Below are 17,969 nucleotides of genomic sequence, written 5' to 3'. Positions count from 1 at the left end.
TATTCAGCACTTGGAAATGTTTTTTTTTTTTTTTTTTTTTTTTTTTTTTTTGTGGTCTGTAATGTTTTTATCTTGTTGTAAATATTTGGAGTTATAACTATTTAGAGTTGTGACCAAGAGAGAGAATAAAGATTCTGAATTAATCTGTTTTTCACATCACCTGATTATACATTGTAACAGCATCAGCAGCAGTTTTTCCAGCTTTCTTTTAATACACATCACTGCAAATAACTTTGTTGCTCCCCATCAAATCACTATTTTACGGTTTCCAAAGATTTCTTTTAAAGCATAGTTTTACACACACACACACACACACACACACACACACACACATATATATATATATATATATATATATATTTATATATAAACCACTGAGACCATGTGACATGTTGGAGCTTTATAATTCATTTCCAGTCCAATTATCTCATACAGCATACACCAAGGTCAATGTTTGAGCCCCATTTCTTACATAAAACCAGGAAATATGAAGCTACTATTAAAATGCAAGATGGAACAGGATGTTAAATCCTGTATCAACTAACTATCAGGGAATGTAGATTTTTTTTTTTTTTTTTTATTTATTTATTTGAGTGATCCATTAAACAAGCAGAATCCTTCAGTTATAGGTTATACATCTGATGCATTGAGCATGTGTTTGGCACCCTGATTAGACAATTCTTAAGAGCTTCTGGGGTGTTTTTAAGCTCTGCATAGCCATACCCCCTAAACCTGTTTGTGATGTAAACAGTGGGTCAGGCGGACGAGCGTGTTGTGCTGTGACCAAAAGGTTAGTGGGTCGAATCCTGGTTCCCCTTAGTCATTCTGTCATTGTGTCCTTGGGCAAGTCAGTTCACCCTCCTTGTCTCTACTGTTGGTATCGCTGGTGTATGTATTTGTATGAATTGGTGGTGGACAGAGACACTGCTGGTGCAAATTCGCTGCCACATTTTTGTCATTCTGCCGCTGTAGCTGTGGCTACACATGTAACTTCCCATCAACAAGTGTGAATGAATAATGGATGCATTGTAGTACTATGAGTCCCTTAAAAAGTGATATATAAATCTAATCCAGTATTATTATTATGGCGCAATAATAAGATTTATGGGTTGTGGCAGCACGCAGTGACTCACTGACTGTCCAATGTGGGTTGCAAGACAGGGAGAGCAGTCCCAATCAACAAATGCACTTATGCGTGGAGACATTTTACTTGTTTTATTGGAAAATCTTCAAAATAAACAAAAATGGCACAGCAGTATACAAATCTCAAAATGCATATAGCCAGTAGAAATACTGCAGTTTCCTCTGTGTAAATTGCTTGCTATAGAAAACATTGTGATAACTGGGCAGGTGCTGGTTGAGATACTCACACATGCTTTTTAAGACAATAACAAAGTGTGGATTTAAAGTGAAGGCCCATCAAATGTGTGTGCTTAGTTGCTAGTTATGGTAAGCAACATGCCTGTGCTGGATGAGAACACTGTGGGTCATTTACAAGAGCTTCGCAGACATAAAAGGCTCATTCAATATTACTATATAAATGAATATATTCAGGGCATAGCTAAATGATAAATACTTAATATATCCATGTTAGTGGCATTTCCAGACATAAAGAGAAATAATGATAAATTACTTTCAACCACAGCTGTGTGAAGAACATTCTTGACTAATTAGAAGATGAAAAACATCAATCAGAGTAACTAATTTAACTAAAAGGGGCAGCAACATATATAATTTCAGAGTGTGTGAAGAGGGAGAAATTGTCACTGAAAAGTTTTATTGTTTGAGAGAAACCTGGAGGTGTGAAGATAGCTTTGGGTTTTTGGGTCAAGCAAGACAAGACTGAGCATGGCCAAGCCCGACCTGGCCAAGCAGAGCCATCCTTTCTTTTCAGGCTTGTCTGACTTTGGATGGGGTGTAGTTCTTGTCCACAGACTCCTCCTGTAGAAACATGTGCAGGCAGCGTTCATTCTGTGCTAAAGGATGGCCGGCGACTCTGAAACACACAAGAGCAAGAGGAAGGTCTAACAACCTGAGCAGCAATTCAAAGACAAGGAGTGATGACAAACCTCTAAACACAAAGACACACACCCAAGTGTGTGTGTGAGCAAGAAAATGCACTCAGTTAAAATAATCTGGGAATGATGGAGTTAAATAGACATGTTTATACCAATGAATAAAAGGTTTACATCCAGTAAAACGGTGGCTTTAGCAAAAAATGTATTTAAAGATTATATAAGCCCAGCACCATTAAATGGCAGTCAAGTGAAGACAAGAAGTTATTTTTCAATATCTGTAACAGCATCTTTATTTAGTCTCTGGTGTTGCGCTTAGCTTGCTGATACCCATTAGCTGCTTCCGGGGTCCCACAGGCTAAAGAGGTCTGGTAGGACTACTCTTTCAGCTCAACGGCATCCCTTACTGTCAGCGTCCACCAATGAGTTTGGGGATTACCGATGACCTTATGGCCATTGCTTCGGTTGGCCACCTCAACAATAGTAGTGCAGAATGCCGTCCACTCAGAGTCAATGTCCTCCGCCTCACTCGGGACATGGTTGAAGCTCTGCCTCCCATGTCCCTAGGTCTAGCTTCTGCAGCAGAGGATCGAACTGCCAGGGTCCCTGCCTTTGGCTGCTGCCATGATCACGCTGCACCCAACTTTTACGGCCTCTTCCGCAGATAGTGAGCCCAAAGGGGGATAGGCCCATGTCACCCTTTAGGGCTGAGTTTGACCATGCTCGTTGGGCAAAGCCCTGGCCACAAGGTGCTCACCTCCGTGCCCCACCTCCAGGCCTGGCTCCAGAGGGGGCCTTCAATAACCTGCATCTGGGCAAGGACAACTTTGATCCATTGTTTTTATTCATTATAGGTGTCATCTTAACTGTACTTTGTCTGGTCCCTCCCCTAGAGGTCTGTTTGCCATGGGTGACCCTACCAGGGGCATAAAGCCCCTGACAACATAGCTCCTAGGATCTTTGGGTGATTGAACTTCCTTCAAAATGGTGGTTCAAGGAGGGGTCTTAAGGGAGAAAAAAAAATTCCAGGACTGATTGACTGATACAAGTTTTACATGAACACAACACTTGCTAACACTATAACTTGCTCAGCAGTGGTGTGTACTCTGCTAGAGCATCGGAGACAAAAAAAGTCAGAGCACTTCTGATGGACAAGTTCTGAAAATGCACCACTAATGATTTAATCTGCTTTTTTTTGTTAAAAAAATTAATAAATAAAGTTTTCATGTTTGTATATACTGCTAAATGCAAAGCAGATAAATTTTTGATAGGCCAGCTTCCCCCTGTAATATCAGTTGACTGATACATCAGTCAGCTTTATTTCAGGATTTTGTGTATTTAGCTATACTAGCTGTTTTGGGCACATCAGAATTTCCCAGATTCCCAATGTAATTACATTAAAGCCTCAAAAACCAGTTTAGGATTAGTATGGAGCACAAATATGGGACACTTATTTATGGCTGTTATTACATGCAAATCAGGTTCTTCTTGGGGTTTTGATAAATGAAGTTTGCTCCAGCATATTTATATCACTCTATGAGTCATTAGTCTTTACAAGCAGACCTGTCATTGTGTCTGACCTGCTGACCCATAGCGTAGTGACCCCCAGGGGATGGTCTTGGCCCCGTTTCTCATCACCCTCTACATTGCAGACTTCAAACACTACACAGACAGCTGCGTTCTGCAGACGTTCTCAGATGACTCTGCGATTGTCGGACTGATCGCTGAGGACGACGACGTGGAGTACAGAGGACCGATGCAGAACTTTGTGGACTGTCATCAGCAAAACCACTCCTCATCAATACAGGGTAAACCAAGGAGATGGTGGTGGATTTTCACAGAAGCTGGTCTGCTGTCCTCTCATCGGTGAACATTCAGGGAACGGACATTGAGAGTGGACTCTTGTAAGTACCTGGGTGTTCACCTTAATAAACTGGACTGGACTCACAACACAAACGCACTGTACAGGAAAAGTCAGAGCAGGCTCTATCTTCTGAGGAGACTGCAGCCTTTTAGAGTGAAGCCATCAGCCATCCTGCTTGGTGTGGTCTGCTAGAGCAGCAGCATCACAGAGAGAGAGAGAGGAAGAAGCCAGACTAAGTCATCAGGAAGTCCAGCTTTGTCCTGGGCTCTCTGGACTCAGTGTTGGAGGTAGGTGACAAAATGGTCCTGACATCCATGCTGGATCATGAGTTACACCCTTTGCAGGATGCCCTGTCTGCTCTGGAGAGCAGCTTCAGTAACAGAATGATCCATCCTTGCAGTGCGAAGGAGAGATACCACAGCTCTTTCCCCCCTGCTGCTGTCAGACTTTACACTGAAGACAAGTAAACGTGTTTACATATTTATATACTGTACTCACCCTGTCAGACCATATACTGTACATATGATTACTTATTGTGTGTGTTCTTTTTTTATATCACCTGCGTGCTTCTGCTTCCTGCACCTGTGCCGATGCAACAAAGCAGTTTCCCCACTGAAGAACTAATAAAGGTTTTCTTATTCTTAATATCATATAATCACCACAATCATTTTGAGGAGACTAATACCATTAAGCTAAATCATAGCAAATTTCACTTTAGTCCAAATATAAAGCTACATTTTCTTCTACATTTTATCTTTGTTTTAGTGTCTTAACTTTAAATATTTAACTGACTGTTATCTGTTAAATTCATGAATTTAGAGCCTTATGAAATGGAGTAATAAATAGTCAGAGGCCATAATAACATTAATCTTCCTTTCTTGAGGAAAACGCTGTGTTTGGGATGGTGCTTTGCTCTGTTAAAGCCACTTTGACATCAGGTCCACCCGAATGTCCTTTCAGATGACGCACAGAGGCTTAACGAGAATCAACCAGCACACCTGAGACCCTAAAACATCCCATTCTTTCATTGCTATATAACTCAGAAAAGATCGACACAATAGCATAGCATAAATGTAAGCATCTTAACCTCTGATAGAAAATATTTTAAGGCAAATTAAACAGCACATGAATGATTCACAGGTCAAATACCAGTGAAGTCACTGGAAAGATCAAGCCTGCACCCAATAAAGCCTGCTTAATAGGCTTGGAAATGTTGGTATGGACGACAAAAGCAGCAAAAGTATGTTTAAAATGTAAGTTTTTCACACAGTACAATCAATCTCCCCGCTCTTTTTTTTTTTTTTTTTCTTTTACATACCTTTTTTAAAGCACAAGTTTTATCTGACTAGCATAACTGAAAACTGATCACTCTTTCTTCTGCCTTTCTTGTTTCAAAGCAACAATCATGTTTACCATTCTGAAAGAATTACTTTTCACAATGCTCTCAATCACAGACTGAACAATGCTTGCAGGTACACTAGCTAATATTAAGTCTGAACAATAATATGATCAACAGCAGTGTTTCATTCACAGGAAGAAAAGGCGGGCGGAGATCTTAATTACCAACTCATCCTCTCCAAAAAAAAAAAAAAAAAAAACATATTTATGGATTTTAATCTTCTCAACTGTCTTTACACACTTAATATTCCAATCGAAACATTGATGCATTTGCACATGAAACAAAGATAATGGCCATGTCTGCAATCAAAGCAAATTATTACAATCACATTGTAACTTTTATTGTTCAGCAGCTGAAAATGAGGACATGCTGGATCAAAAATAAGCAGAGGTGCACACACCATTCCACGCAACCACGCGCTGCAATTTCAGCTGCAATTAACATAAATTACACATCAACAACAAAACAAATGTGGGAAAAAATTATGTTGTGGGGGTGCACACTTGAGTCCTTCTCAGTTATTCTTTTTTTTTTTTTGCCTGGTAATTATAAAACAGAACTAAGGAGGATAGTGAGAAAAAGACCTGCCTGTCTTTAAGGGTTCAGTTTGTTAACAATAAGAAGAAAAGTGAAAAAGTTGAATGTACTCATCGCATAAAGTGTTTTATTGTTCTCCAGAGTTAAAATAACACCTCACAAAAGACATGGGTTGCAATCGACTGCAGCTGCAAAGAAGAACTTGAAAAGAATAAATCGCTTTAACCCCATGGCAAGGTAATGGAAGAGCAGCAAAATACTACACAAATATGGACAGGCTTACTTGTTGAGAAACTGCTCCAGACCCTGCCTCCGCTCCTCGATGAAAGAGTCATCAAATATGCCATCGTCCCCTCTAAATGGAAGCTGTCGGAAAAGAGCTTTTCCAGGGAGAGGCGGAACAACCACCTGAGAGAGACGGAGCGCCCGCAGAAAAACAAAGAGTAGACGTTACACAAGTATAAATCATTTATACATATGTGTTTACGATTAATAAAGTGAAGAACAGCGTGATGCCACAGCATTTTTTGTGAGTTCTCAGGCAACAAGTGTGAAAGTGTTTTTTTTAAACAACCCACAAGAAGTCCAAATCTCTTCCAACACCTTTCTCTCAGCTTCCACAACACATGTGGTTAATGTTGTACATTGATTTAACAAGCTGTGTACCCATCGGTCTTTGTGTTGAGGCCACCTCCACAGCTCACCTTGCTTTCTCTCTCCAGCTCCGCTCTAAGCCACTCAAAGTCACTGTATCGCCTCCGTACACAAGACTCCTTCAGCTTGAAGATGGGCAGGTTGGTCTGAAGACACACAGATAGTAAAAACGTTACAATTATCATTTAAACAGTTTTTGATAAACAAAGGAACTGTCCCTGAAACCTTGCTAATGTTATTCACATGGTGAGATCATTTCCCAAGAAATAACAGCTATTCTTTCAAATATATATATAATATCATGTTGTGAGAATGGTTTAAAGTGAAGTTGTCAAAATTGAGTGCAACAGAATTTCTCTTATCCCACATTTAGTGAGTACTTTTAACACCACTGAGTAAAGTCAACATGCACACTTTAATTCATATAAAGAAATGTACTGTAACTTTACTGAAGAGAAGACAATTTCAGACAAAAGGGCTCATCAAACATACAAAATATAATGCAAATGCAAATTTTACTTTGGCCATTAAGCAAGTAAAACAGCAAAATATTTTTTGTTTTTGTAGCCAAGACAAAAAGAAGCTAATCTGAACAGCTGACAACTAAACAATACATTTTATTCTTGATAAATCCACAAAGAAGGATATGACTGCAGTAATTACTATTTTCTGTTAACTATCTGATTCATTAAACTACTGTTTAACCTCTAACAGTGTGCACATAGTGTAGCTAGATTTTCATTTAAAAAAAAATAAATACAGTGTTTTTTGAACAAATGACTTTTAAACAATATTATGCAATCACAATTATGCAAATACTGTTACAACAAATACTTTAGCTTAAAGCTGAAAAAGGAAATGTGTCGGTTTTGGTTATGGTCGAAATTTTTACAGTTATCAATTGGAGAAAATTTGTTTTTATCTGTTGCAGACTGTAAGCTTGGCTAAATAATTAAATTGTAATGGACAGCAGTTTTGTACATTACATAGACCAGATAATTTGCTGACAATATTTCATACCTTTGCTACACTGGACTAAATCATTATTTTGAAACTGCTGAATAACCCTTACTATACTAAAAACCTTGGGTTATGGAAAATCGTAATCACAACCTGATGCAATATAGTTAGTTAAGCCCTCAGGCTAAATGGCAGTGTATTATTTCTGAAACAAAAAAAAATCCTTCAAACTGGAAAGATGTTTTAAAATGTCCCAAAATTGATCTTCGCTTAATATAAGTCATATTGCTGGCTGGACTTTATGGGGTAATTGTATAAATAACAAAAAATGATGGCTCAGGAGACAGTGGCAACCTGGAAAAGCAGTAAGAAGTTTTGTTGTATTGATTTTGAGCATATTGGGTTATTTATTCTGACTTTATTAAAAGAAAAAGTAAAAGGAAAAATCTAGGGAGGTTAAGGAAACAAAGACTACTTCTAATTGAGCCAAAACTTAACAGACAAATTGAAACTGGTCTGGAAAAATAATCTGCGTTTTGCTCACCAAGGTCTTCCTCACTCAAAATCTGCTATTTTTTGTGTATTGATGTATGTCAGGGCACATGTGTGTATAATTCGAAGTTGCTGTTGACAAGCACTTGAAAGTGAATTTCAAATTTAAAGAGGGCAATGTTGAGACATTGACAGAACACTGAATCATACAGTGCATTACAGCACAATGCCAAATCTCTTCATCAGCCCTAACAGTACATGGCCATCCTGTGATAATGTACTCACAAGGAGGTAGTGAATGAGCATCTCATAGATAGGCCACATTCACAGAAGGTCAGAATTCAGGGAAGAAGAAATCACAAAAGCAAAGCAATTGAGCAAGCAGGAGCAGCATGAATACAGCGCAAGCAGTGAACTGATCGATGAGCGGATAACTGACTGTGTGCTGCGAAAGAGATGGAGAGTTAACTAGAAGGCTGAGTAAATGGCTGAACAAAAGAGGAATGGAGGGGGGAGTGTATGTGGTCATAAAGGAAGAACAAGAAGAGTGGAGAGTGGTTGGGAGCTTCATCTGCTCTGTGCAAGACTAATTGAGAAGGAGGGAGAGGAGGAGTGGTCTTTTCGCTCTCATGGTCTCTCCTTTTCAGTCTTCTGCCTCTTTATTTCCCTTGATCTGCAAAATAAGTCAGATTTCCTGCCCTTGAAACTCCTCTTACGATGATCCAATGAGGAAAATGGAGGTATTCGTTTTCTTCCTCCTTTGCTCCATCCCTTCTTCGGTCTTTACCAAATGTAATAACAACAAATAAGGGATGTATGCACATACAATTTCCTTTTATTTTTGTCAGATTTTATCATTTTTAAACTAAAACTTTTTTCAATTATTATCTAAAATTACTGCAGACTACTACAAGTGAACAACTGTTTAGATTAGATGTAGAATTATACTTTACTGTATACTTTTGTTGTAATGTTACTCCAGTTTTCTTGTGTTTAAGTGTTTCCTTGTGTGTAATGTGTGTGTAACATTTTACCCTCAGACAGCTAAATCAATTGTGTCTTAAATTCAACAGAAACTGTGACAGGACGGTCAGTTTAGGCATGTCGCAAAATATGCTTTTTTATCACCACAAGTCTTGAAGATATTTTTCTAAACAAACGTTTATACCACATTATTTCTGTAACCTTTACATTGCCTGCAGGTAAAACATACACGAACCAGAATCTACAGTATAAAGTTCAGCAGTACTTACTGAATTAGATCATTTATACATCTGTACATTTAGCTTGAAACAAACTAGAAGGGCATGCAGTTTTTTGCATAATCTTGCAAAACAAAATGTAATGATTGCCCTTGCCAAGGTGTGCATTAACCCATATGCATTAGTAGTATCTAAAATAATGCATACTGCTGTTTTATACCTTTGCAGAGGTATCCATCTGTCATTCTGAGCCCCCAGATAAGTGGCTGAAAGTTAGCTCAGGTTATAAGTGGATCAATGGGGGGGAATCCAAAACAGAGCAAGTGAAGCTCCGAAATTTATAAATAGCAAAGTTGTATCAGTGAAAAAGAAAAACAGCAGCTGCACCAGACAATCTTAATTATGCAACACTTATACATCTCTTCCATTGAACTGCTAGGAGCAGTTAAAGCACAAACACCACCAACAGCACAACCAGAGCAGTGTGCATCAAAATGGAAGAATGTATTCTTAATTAAAGTATCACTGTTACTTTCTGACCTTAAAAACTCTGTTCCTGACTTGTTTTCTGAGAATACTGACATTTATTTTGTACATTACTGAAGCCGTCATTGCCCAGCAGCGTCCAGAGGCTGAGGCACTTCACAACGTGATCATGGGAAGCTGTGTCACTTTACAGCCAAGATTTGCATCACAGGCTCAGGGGTCGCCTCACTCAGAAAATTTGTCCAAGTTAAGTAGTGGGAATTTAAATACTTACATTCAGGTTTCAAGCCTGATGCAGTAAACATCAGTTTGATTCAATCAGGAACTTTTTGGTGTGAGGCAAAAGCGCTAACCCCAAACAGCACAGTGCAAATGAATAAAGCTCTTAAACACATGATATTAAAGGGGTTGGAAAAGAACTCAGTGGGTATACATGTAATCATACAAAATAATCACAAAACCTTCCTATCCTGTGAAAATTTACAGAACAAAACATATTCTTTTTTTTTCTGTCAATAGTAACTGGGACAAAGTTGCAGATATTTGGACAAACTAAAACCAACCTCTATTTTTGTAAAGAGATGCCTGTAAATGACTGTAGTTTTGATCCAATAATTATAAAAATGCCATCTGTTCACAGCCTCTCACCCAAACATGACAGTCTGAGCAAGGATTTTTACAGGCATGCACATGCGCTCTCCATATATTCCTCTTGTCCATTAAGACCAACAAGACATGGGAGCTTTTACACTCATGAGGTGTCAATCAAAATCTAATGAATCTGGTTTTATTCTGAAATCAATCATGAATGTTTAAATATATGCCAGACATATAAAAGACATTTATCAATGAAAAGAAAAACCATGAAAAATAATGGATGAGTGAATTACAGGGAAGCTTTTTTCTGAGAATTGCCTCTAGTTTGTGATTTTTTGTTTCGTTTTGATTGTTTCTGGCATTTAATGTGGTTACTGTATTGTAAAGTGATTTGTCGCAATGATATCACAAGAATCTCAGCCTTTCAACATTATGTCATATGTGCACGTACTTGTAAACAGCCATTGTGAATGAAGTAAAATAGCGTAGAAATCACTGGTGGCCCATTATTGAGAGTCTTTTAAGAAGTTTAAAATCTTTGCAGTCTTAAGTTTTTGAACAACAAATGCCTTGTGATCTCCTTGGTGAAAGTCTTTGGATGTTTTGATAGCATGTTTTTAATGCTGCCCGCAGAAATGCTGTTCAGTGGTTTTTGATGCATTTGACTGAATGAGTAGAAATAGAATTTTCCTGTGCATGGGCATTTAAAGCATTGAGCATTTAAACGTCAATAAAAGCCAGTGATCAAGTTACATTAGTAGCAGAACTTATACTTGTTATAAGCACCTCATTAACAAATGTGATGGTATGCTTTGGATCATAAACTTTTTTCATTTTATGATTATAAAAGAAGCTAATTATTTGTTCATCTGTGTTTGTGAAAAAAGAGCAGTGTGCGTATTATTTAGCCAAACTACCCCAAAAGCAACTTTCAGATCTAAAAAGCTGATTATTTTATTTTACATTTAATTAGTCAAGGTAGAGAAAAATGAACAATATCTACTTTTCCAATTGCATGTAATATGTGCAAACAAAAAAAACTATCAAAACGAGGCCACGCTGATGCGAATTAAACATAAGGTCACATTAATGTGAGGATTTTCTAAAGCTGAATAAATGCTCTGCCACTCCCTCTTTCCTACCTACAGAGATTTTATGAGACTCACCAAGCCTGAAACCCTTTCTCATTTACTTCAAGTTCTCTCCAGGTGAAGCCATCAGTGAACCCCACACTCCTCCTCTTTCTCAGGTCACAGGAGAAGTGGATTATCTTAGCTTTATCGCCTCAATGCTCTAGCATTAACTCCACTCTCACCGTAGTCTGTCCCTGCTGCGTCATGTTACCTCACAGCATGGAGTGCCACAAAGTTAATCCCCTCCACAACAGATCACAGTTACAGGTAATCTGCCACCGCCGTGACTCTAATCCCATCATGTGCACACAAAACACTTGGCCATGCATGAGCACACACTGACATACGTGAAGTATGCATCCACAGGTGTTAATTACAAAATCTGACCATTCACATAGCTGACTATGTAAATTTTAAGGTTCAAATCACTAAAGCTTGTTTGTACACACAGTCGTACCCAGACCGCTCATCTCAAGACAATGAAGGTAACAGTGAGTGTGCAAGTTAAGAAAGTCACCTGGCCTTTCAGCACTCTCACCCTCTTCAACACTGTGATTAAGAGATCGGCATTGCAGGACATGGGGAGGAACGAAAACGACAGAACTGAAAAATGAGAGCTCTAACTCACAAATACATAGAAAGAGGCGGTGCGTGAGAGTGCTACGAGTCAAAGATCAGGTTTCCCTGGCCTCTGTTCTCTTCATGGCTGGTTAAAGGTTGGGGCTCGGGTGTCTCAACTTACTGGCCCCTGCAAAGATTGGAACACAAGACCATCCCACCTCCAGTCAGGTCTTCGCATTTCATTAACTGCACAAAAGAGCACACTTTCTCAACTGCACGACATAAAAGCTGGAGATTTAAAAAAAAAAAAAAAAAAAAAGTTCAAATAAGGATAAAGTGTGACATTTCCAAACTCATGAGCAAAATACAGACATGAAGTATTAATGGTTACATTAAGAGCAAAACTGAAAGAGAAAAATATTCTAAAAAAAGAGCATAAAGCTAGGTGTATCTCCATCAAAGTAGATCTCCGAGCTTCACTTTCAATTATAGGTGTACAAGGTGAAATCTACGCTCCATAGGAAAAGCATGTGATTCACAATGTGTGGGACACAATACCGCAGGCTCATTGAAAATGGGCTGAAAAGAGGCAGAACCCTTAAAAAACACAGAGACGCAGAAAGAGGGAGAGATAGGACAAAGCTCACTCATCTCCAGAGAGAATAGTTCAAGGCCACCATGCATTAGCTTTTAGCAGGATGGAATAAGTCAAGTTTGAGAGTGTGCATCCTAAACCTCCCCCATGCCCCCTTTCCACCCCTCCCATATATTCCTCTTTTGGAATAATAGTATTAAAAATGGCAACATAATACCATCTCATTGCATCATATTCCAAAATGGGGGGGAGAGAGGCTGGGAACAAAAGCAATGGGGCTATGGGTCTTACGCTTTCGTCTCTCCATGTATTCTCTCACTCGTTCTCTCGCTTGCCGGCCCCTGTGGCCTGACAGCCTACCCTCTCTCCGACTCGCCTAGCTGGCAAAAAGCTGCTTTGTTGCCATAGTATCAACTCCCACTTTTGATACTGTCATTTCAAGTAGGATATGGTAGCCTTGATACAATATGTTCCCCATTTCCATTAAAATAGTTGTCGAAGAGGATGCTGTAGACTTTGGATTACACTTGACTGTGCCTGACAAGCCCCCCCTCCCCCCCTACTCTACCCCCTTACACACACATGCACGCAACACACTCCCCATTTTATTAATGACCAAAGCCCCACCAACCCAGTGCCCAAATGGAAAAGAGAAAGAAAGAGAGAGGGAGAAGCTATGGGAGAAGAGAAGAGGAGGGGTAGAAGACTGAGTGAGAGACAGAGCTATAAGAGCCCTTTTATGTACTCTTATCCATAAACAAAGTGAGATCCCAAAGTTCGCTCCCCTGAAAATACTCCCTGGATGAGATGGGAACCAACTAAAAACAAGAATTTTTGATAATACCCTTCACCCCTTCCTCCCCTTACACACCCACAGCCCAGCTCCAATCCTGTTTGCTGAGGGTCCAAACAAATAAGACTCTGCTGCTTGGTGGGGGGGTGGGGGGTCCAAACCAGGAAAACATTGGGGGGGAAAAAAGAAAAAAAAAAAAAAAAAGGAATTTTGTAATAGCACAACATGGACAAAACACTCTCTCCATTAGGAAAAAAAAATGCAGATTTGGAAGAAAAACTACCCATTTCCTGTAGCCAACATGCCATTTCAAAAAGTTTACTTAAAATCTATGGATGACAAACAGAAATTGATTATTTCAACATGATCTTATATTGCTAAACTGCTCAGGCAAAATTGGACAGCCACCGGCCTTCTTTTGGATTTAAACTGATCCCATTAATTTAAAACACCAGGTCTGACAAATAACAGTGCAACAAGTAGCTGCTGCAAGCATATGTCTTATGACATGATAATCCAGTCCAAATACAATTTGTTTCACCACTAACATTAATGCATTACGCCCAAAAAGATAAGCCGACATTTATTAAACTAGATTCTAGCTGGATAATAAGAGTAAACCACTACTTTGATGTTTAAATAATACAAAAATCATTCATTCAACCTATATAGTTATCACACTGACAACGGTAACCACACCATGAACTAGGCAACTGACTGCACACAGCTATAAGTGAAATGGGATAAGTGGGCAATGAGATGAAGGCTGGTGAAGGGGTGGCTTTCTGCCCTCCCATGGGTGGGGGTTGAGGGTGAGGATTGGGGGGTAAATGCTTCAAACCCCCCTCCCACACCCTGGCCTGTTTCATTCTTCTCTTTTCTCAATGAGGGGATTAAGCAGAGTCTCTCAGTGCGGCCACAAGGGCTCTCTCGATTTCGGGGTGGATAGCAGGACAGCAGTGAGAACAGGACAAAAGGTTATTAGGAGAAACTGTAAAGAATAGAGGATGAAATTAAGGTAGTCTGGAAAATCATAAGGAAAATGGGGCAAGATTTTAAAAAAAAAAGAAAGAAAAAGAACAAAGCAAACACTATGCATTCCAGGCCAAGGCATTGTGGTTAACACTCTTAAAATGCTGGAGATGGAGTAAAATGCTTCCAAAGAGACCTAAAGAAAGGAGAAGGAGAGAAGCAAAGCTAAGTTGACACCACCTTTTTTGAGAAGTGAGAGATGCGCCGCTTCTTCTGTGGTCTTATGCAAAGCAGGGTCACACTGGGCTATGAGGTACACAATAATGCTGATTACACGCGTATGCTAATTATTACACGCTAATCAAGTACAGTAGCCTTATATTCATAGCTAATGCCTGGAGACGGCTTCCATCCCTTCAACAAATTTCTTTAAGGAAATGGGAAACTATAAAATACTTGAGGGCTAGTAACCAATCGAAATACTCCAGGGCCACTAACTACAGGGGTGTGAGTCAACACAAATGACAAACTAGAAATAAAAAAGACAAGGTAATCATTGAAGTATGGTGACTGCCTGACAGTTCTAGACCTTCAGCACTGAAAATATTTCTGGAATACTTACATTACATTTAAAACTGTGTGTAGTGACAGATATGATTAAAGAAATGATACAAAATACTATAAAAAGTTCCATATAAACTTTATCTCCCTTTTAATGGAGCTAAAATCTTTTCTTCATTGTGAACTTAATTCTCTTTCGTGTTGCACATATAAATTGCATTAAAGTGTTGTTTGATTACACTGATAACTAATGATTTGTTTGTCACATTGGGAAAGTAGCAGAAGGAATTGTGTCCTCTGTGGCATTAAACTAGATCCCATACTGTACTCCTATACATCAAACTGATGTCAAGATCCAACAGTGGTGAAGGGATCCTCTGCTGGGTGTCCTCACATCTTGGGTCCAAGAATAAAGCTGGTAAGAATTTTTCTTTGGAAGACATGAACAATTCGAAGGAAGTACACTAAATGGGTGACGTAATCTACTCTGAGTCATCTAAAAAAAACGCTGACAACGTTTGAAAGACAGAGACAGTGCAATAAACACCTAAAAGACAAGAGACAGACCTTACTGATGGCTGATTGTCAGCTGGGTGTATAAGGACCTTAAAACAACCTCTGGAATTTAATAGTAATATTTCCTTTTTTGCTGCACTTCACATGAAACATCTCAAAATCATCAATATGATGACAAATGAGAAACCTGTTTTCTAATAGAGACAGTGAGATATGGCCAAAAGATCTGAAACAATTTTAGATTAGTTTATGAATTTATCTTTTCAATAACTTTGTATGATCATTTCATGATAAGTATTGTTACTCACAGTGAATGGGCTATTTAAAAGTTGCCCAAAATGATTTGGAGACTAATTTAGCTTTGATTCGAAGTCAATATGATCATGTTGGGACAGTCTGATCATCACGTAGATTGCTACTGTTAAATTTATGCATATTATTAGCAAAAAAACAAAAACAAAACACCAGCTGTGTTGCAAATGAATGAAATAAATGTTTCTGCAAGTTAGTCAATGGCGTTAGAGGAAGGAAGTGTATTGTAGGGGGAGGCAGGCAAAACTGGATGCTGCATCCTGTCTACAGCTCCCCAAAAGCTGACATGACAAATCATGATCACCTTTAGCCCAGCATTAAGACATTTTGTTGCAGTATTGGCAGTATTACTCTGGAACAGTTACAGATCACTAGGTACACAGTTAAAAATACTTCTTAAATTGTTCATTTATAATTTTTCTAATAAACATTTTAAAACTGCTTTGTCTGGAGTTTCAAAAGACATTTTTATTTAGGAGAAATATGACAACAAAATGAATGACTTTGGTATAACCAAATCAAATACATCACTTTTGTAACCTTAACATTTTGGTTAGAAGTTGTAATTCAGCTACATTTTTTCCACTTTGACACCAGCTGATAGTTGTGTTCATTGTGTAATTACACTGCTCCTTTATGCTCTAAGACCGTATTTTTAATGCATCAAAGGCATTCCTTAGTCAAAATCTATCAGCACAAATTTATGATGAGTCTGTGGCAGGAAAAATTTGAGATTTTACTCATACAAGGCAACTGGCACGTTAGGTTGGTCATTTAGTGTGACTAATGAAGTTATCTCAACTTTGCAGTCGGACAATGGGGTGTGGCAGGAGTTCCACTCCAAACTGCGTAGGAAGACGTAAACTTTTTGAAAAGGTCATTCATTGATTGTTTATTAAGCACATACACAAGTTATATAATGCTCATGTATTTGTGGACACGGTTCTTGCTTGAATCGGCTGTACTATTGCAGCGCTGCAACACCGGAAAAAGCAAATACACATAGATTCACTTCCTTTCCAGGGCGATAGCAACAGGCATGTTGTAGTTAAAGCCAATATTACCCACTGTTGTCATTATTGTCAATCGTTTTCAACTAGATATTTATTAACATCTACCAACAGTTAAACAAAAATCGAATGTGCACTACTATTAACCACTTAGTGTAATATAATGTCTGATGCCCAACTACAGTTAGCCACGAAAATGCAGCTAACAAGCATTGCTAACTCGCTTTTCAAAAACCCTTACACTTCTTACATTTCAATTATATAATTATTTATCTATTCTATAATTATATGTGCAGCTTGATGTCGGTGATAATACCGATGTCAGGACATTATAACTTTCTTTTACCAAGAAAAAAGGACAGATTAGCCAGCTTAGATAGCTAGCTACAAGCTAACGTCATTAGCACTTGTTTCTGCAGGCTCACCTTCAGTCTGACTTCATACGTGGTATATCTGCCTCTGCCAACCCCGACGGTCTCAGGGTTGCTCACATCAATCTCTAGAAAATTACTGGGGGGTCCATACGCGTCATTTAAGTTTTGAGGCTTGGTGAAGAGCCTTCTCGTATCAGCTATGGCATCAGCCATTTTTCCCTGTCCTTCTAGCAGCTACGGATAGTGTGAAGTTAGCGAGAATACCAATATGTACTTTCCGTTTATCCCCTTCAAAATGAAACACTTTGAACTGGTTGCGTCCTTATCATAAAATCTTTTGTTAAATAGACCAGCAACTAGACCAATACTTAAAGAGAGAATGTCTTAATTTATATCTCGATTTGAACTTTTGTTTTTCCCCTCTAAGATGTTGTTGTTAAATCTAAAAATAATAATGGCAACATTTATTTTTAAGGCACACTATACAGTTTCCGGAAGTGTTGTGTTTGTTACTGCCGCTGCACTTCCGATCAGCTGAGGTTCAGCTGACAGGGCTCGGCCACCTACTGCTCGATTTGTTTACCACTGATCAGCGGGCACGTTGGTCTCATTGATCATTAGGCAGCTGATGCAAATGTATGTATTTTATTTCTATAATATGGTCCTCAGTTTGAAACAGAATGAAAACTCGCAATATTACGCTCACTGCAGCCACGATGTTGTATTATCATATAATCACATCATAATAAATATTAATTTTCTGGAATAAATAAAATGACAATTTATTTGTGTATTAATAAATACATCAATTAAGCCAGTTCTGTTTTACACTGTCTTTAACCTTTTCATTATTTTATTCTGCTGTTGAGATCTTCACGGATTTTAGTGATACATAATAAAGTACTTAAATAAAAAGAAATTTATTATATACATTTA

General features: G+C 38.5%; 1 protein-coding gene across 1 annotated transcript; it reads right to left on the bottom strand.

The window, feature by feature from the left end:
• Window positions 1-1,200: 1,200 nt before the first annotated feature.
• On the bottom strand, window positions 1,201-17,277 carry snx3 (sorting nexin 3). The gene is made up of 4 exons (XM_041976364.1): window positions 17,085-17,277; window positions 6,520-6,615; window positions 6,099-6,223; window positions 1,201-1,996 (listed from the first exon to the last, which is right to left on the bottom strand). The coding sequence occupies exons 1-4, from the start codon at window positions 17,244-17,246 to the stop codon at window positions 1,891-1,893; spliced, it is 489 nt and encodes a 162-aa protein (XP_041832298.1). The 5' UTR covers window positions 17,247-17,277; the 3' UTR covers window positions 1,201-1,890.
• Between the last annotated feature and the right edge of the window lie 692 nt (window positions 17,278-17,969).

The sequence above is a fragment of the Melanotaenia boesemani genome, chromosome 22, assembly GCF_017639745.1.
Source record: "Melanotaenia boesemani isolate fMelBoe1 chromosome 22, fMelBoe1.pri, whole genome shotgun sequence".
NCBI lineage: Eukaryota > Metazoa > Chordata > Actinopteri > Atheriniformes > Melanotaeniidae > Melanotaenia > Melanotaenia boesemani.
This window is presented reverse-complemented; position numbering and strand designations above follow the sequence as displayed.

What these genes read in the sequence shown, in the direction of transcription:
- snx3 (XM_041976364.1), bottom strand. Translation starts at nt 17,246, where the DNA reads ATGGCTGATGCCATAGCTGATACGAGAAGGCTCTTCACCAAGCCTCAA. An exon ending in AGCTGGAGAGAGAAAGCAAG is followed by an intron (nt 6,224 to 6,519) that starts GTGAGCTGTGGA and finishes CGTCTCTCTCAG; the next exon opens with GTGGTTGTTCCGCCTCTCCC. An exon ending in CTGGAGCAGTTTCTCAACAA is followed by an intron (nt 1,997 to 6,098) that starts GTAAGCCTGTCC and finishes TGTGTGTTTCAG; the next exon opens with AGTCGCCGGCCATCCTTTAG.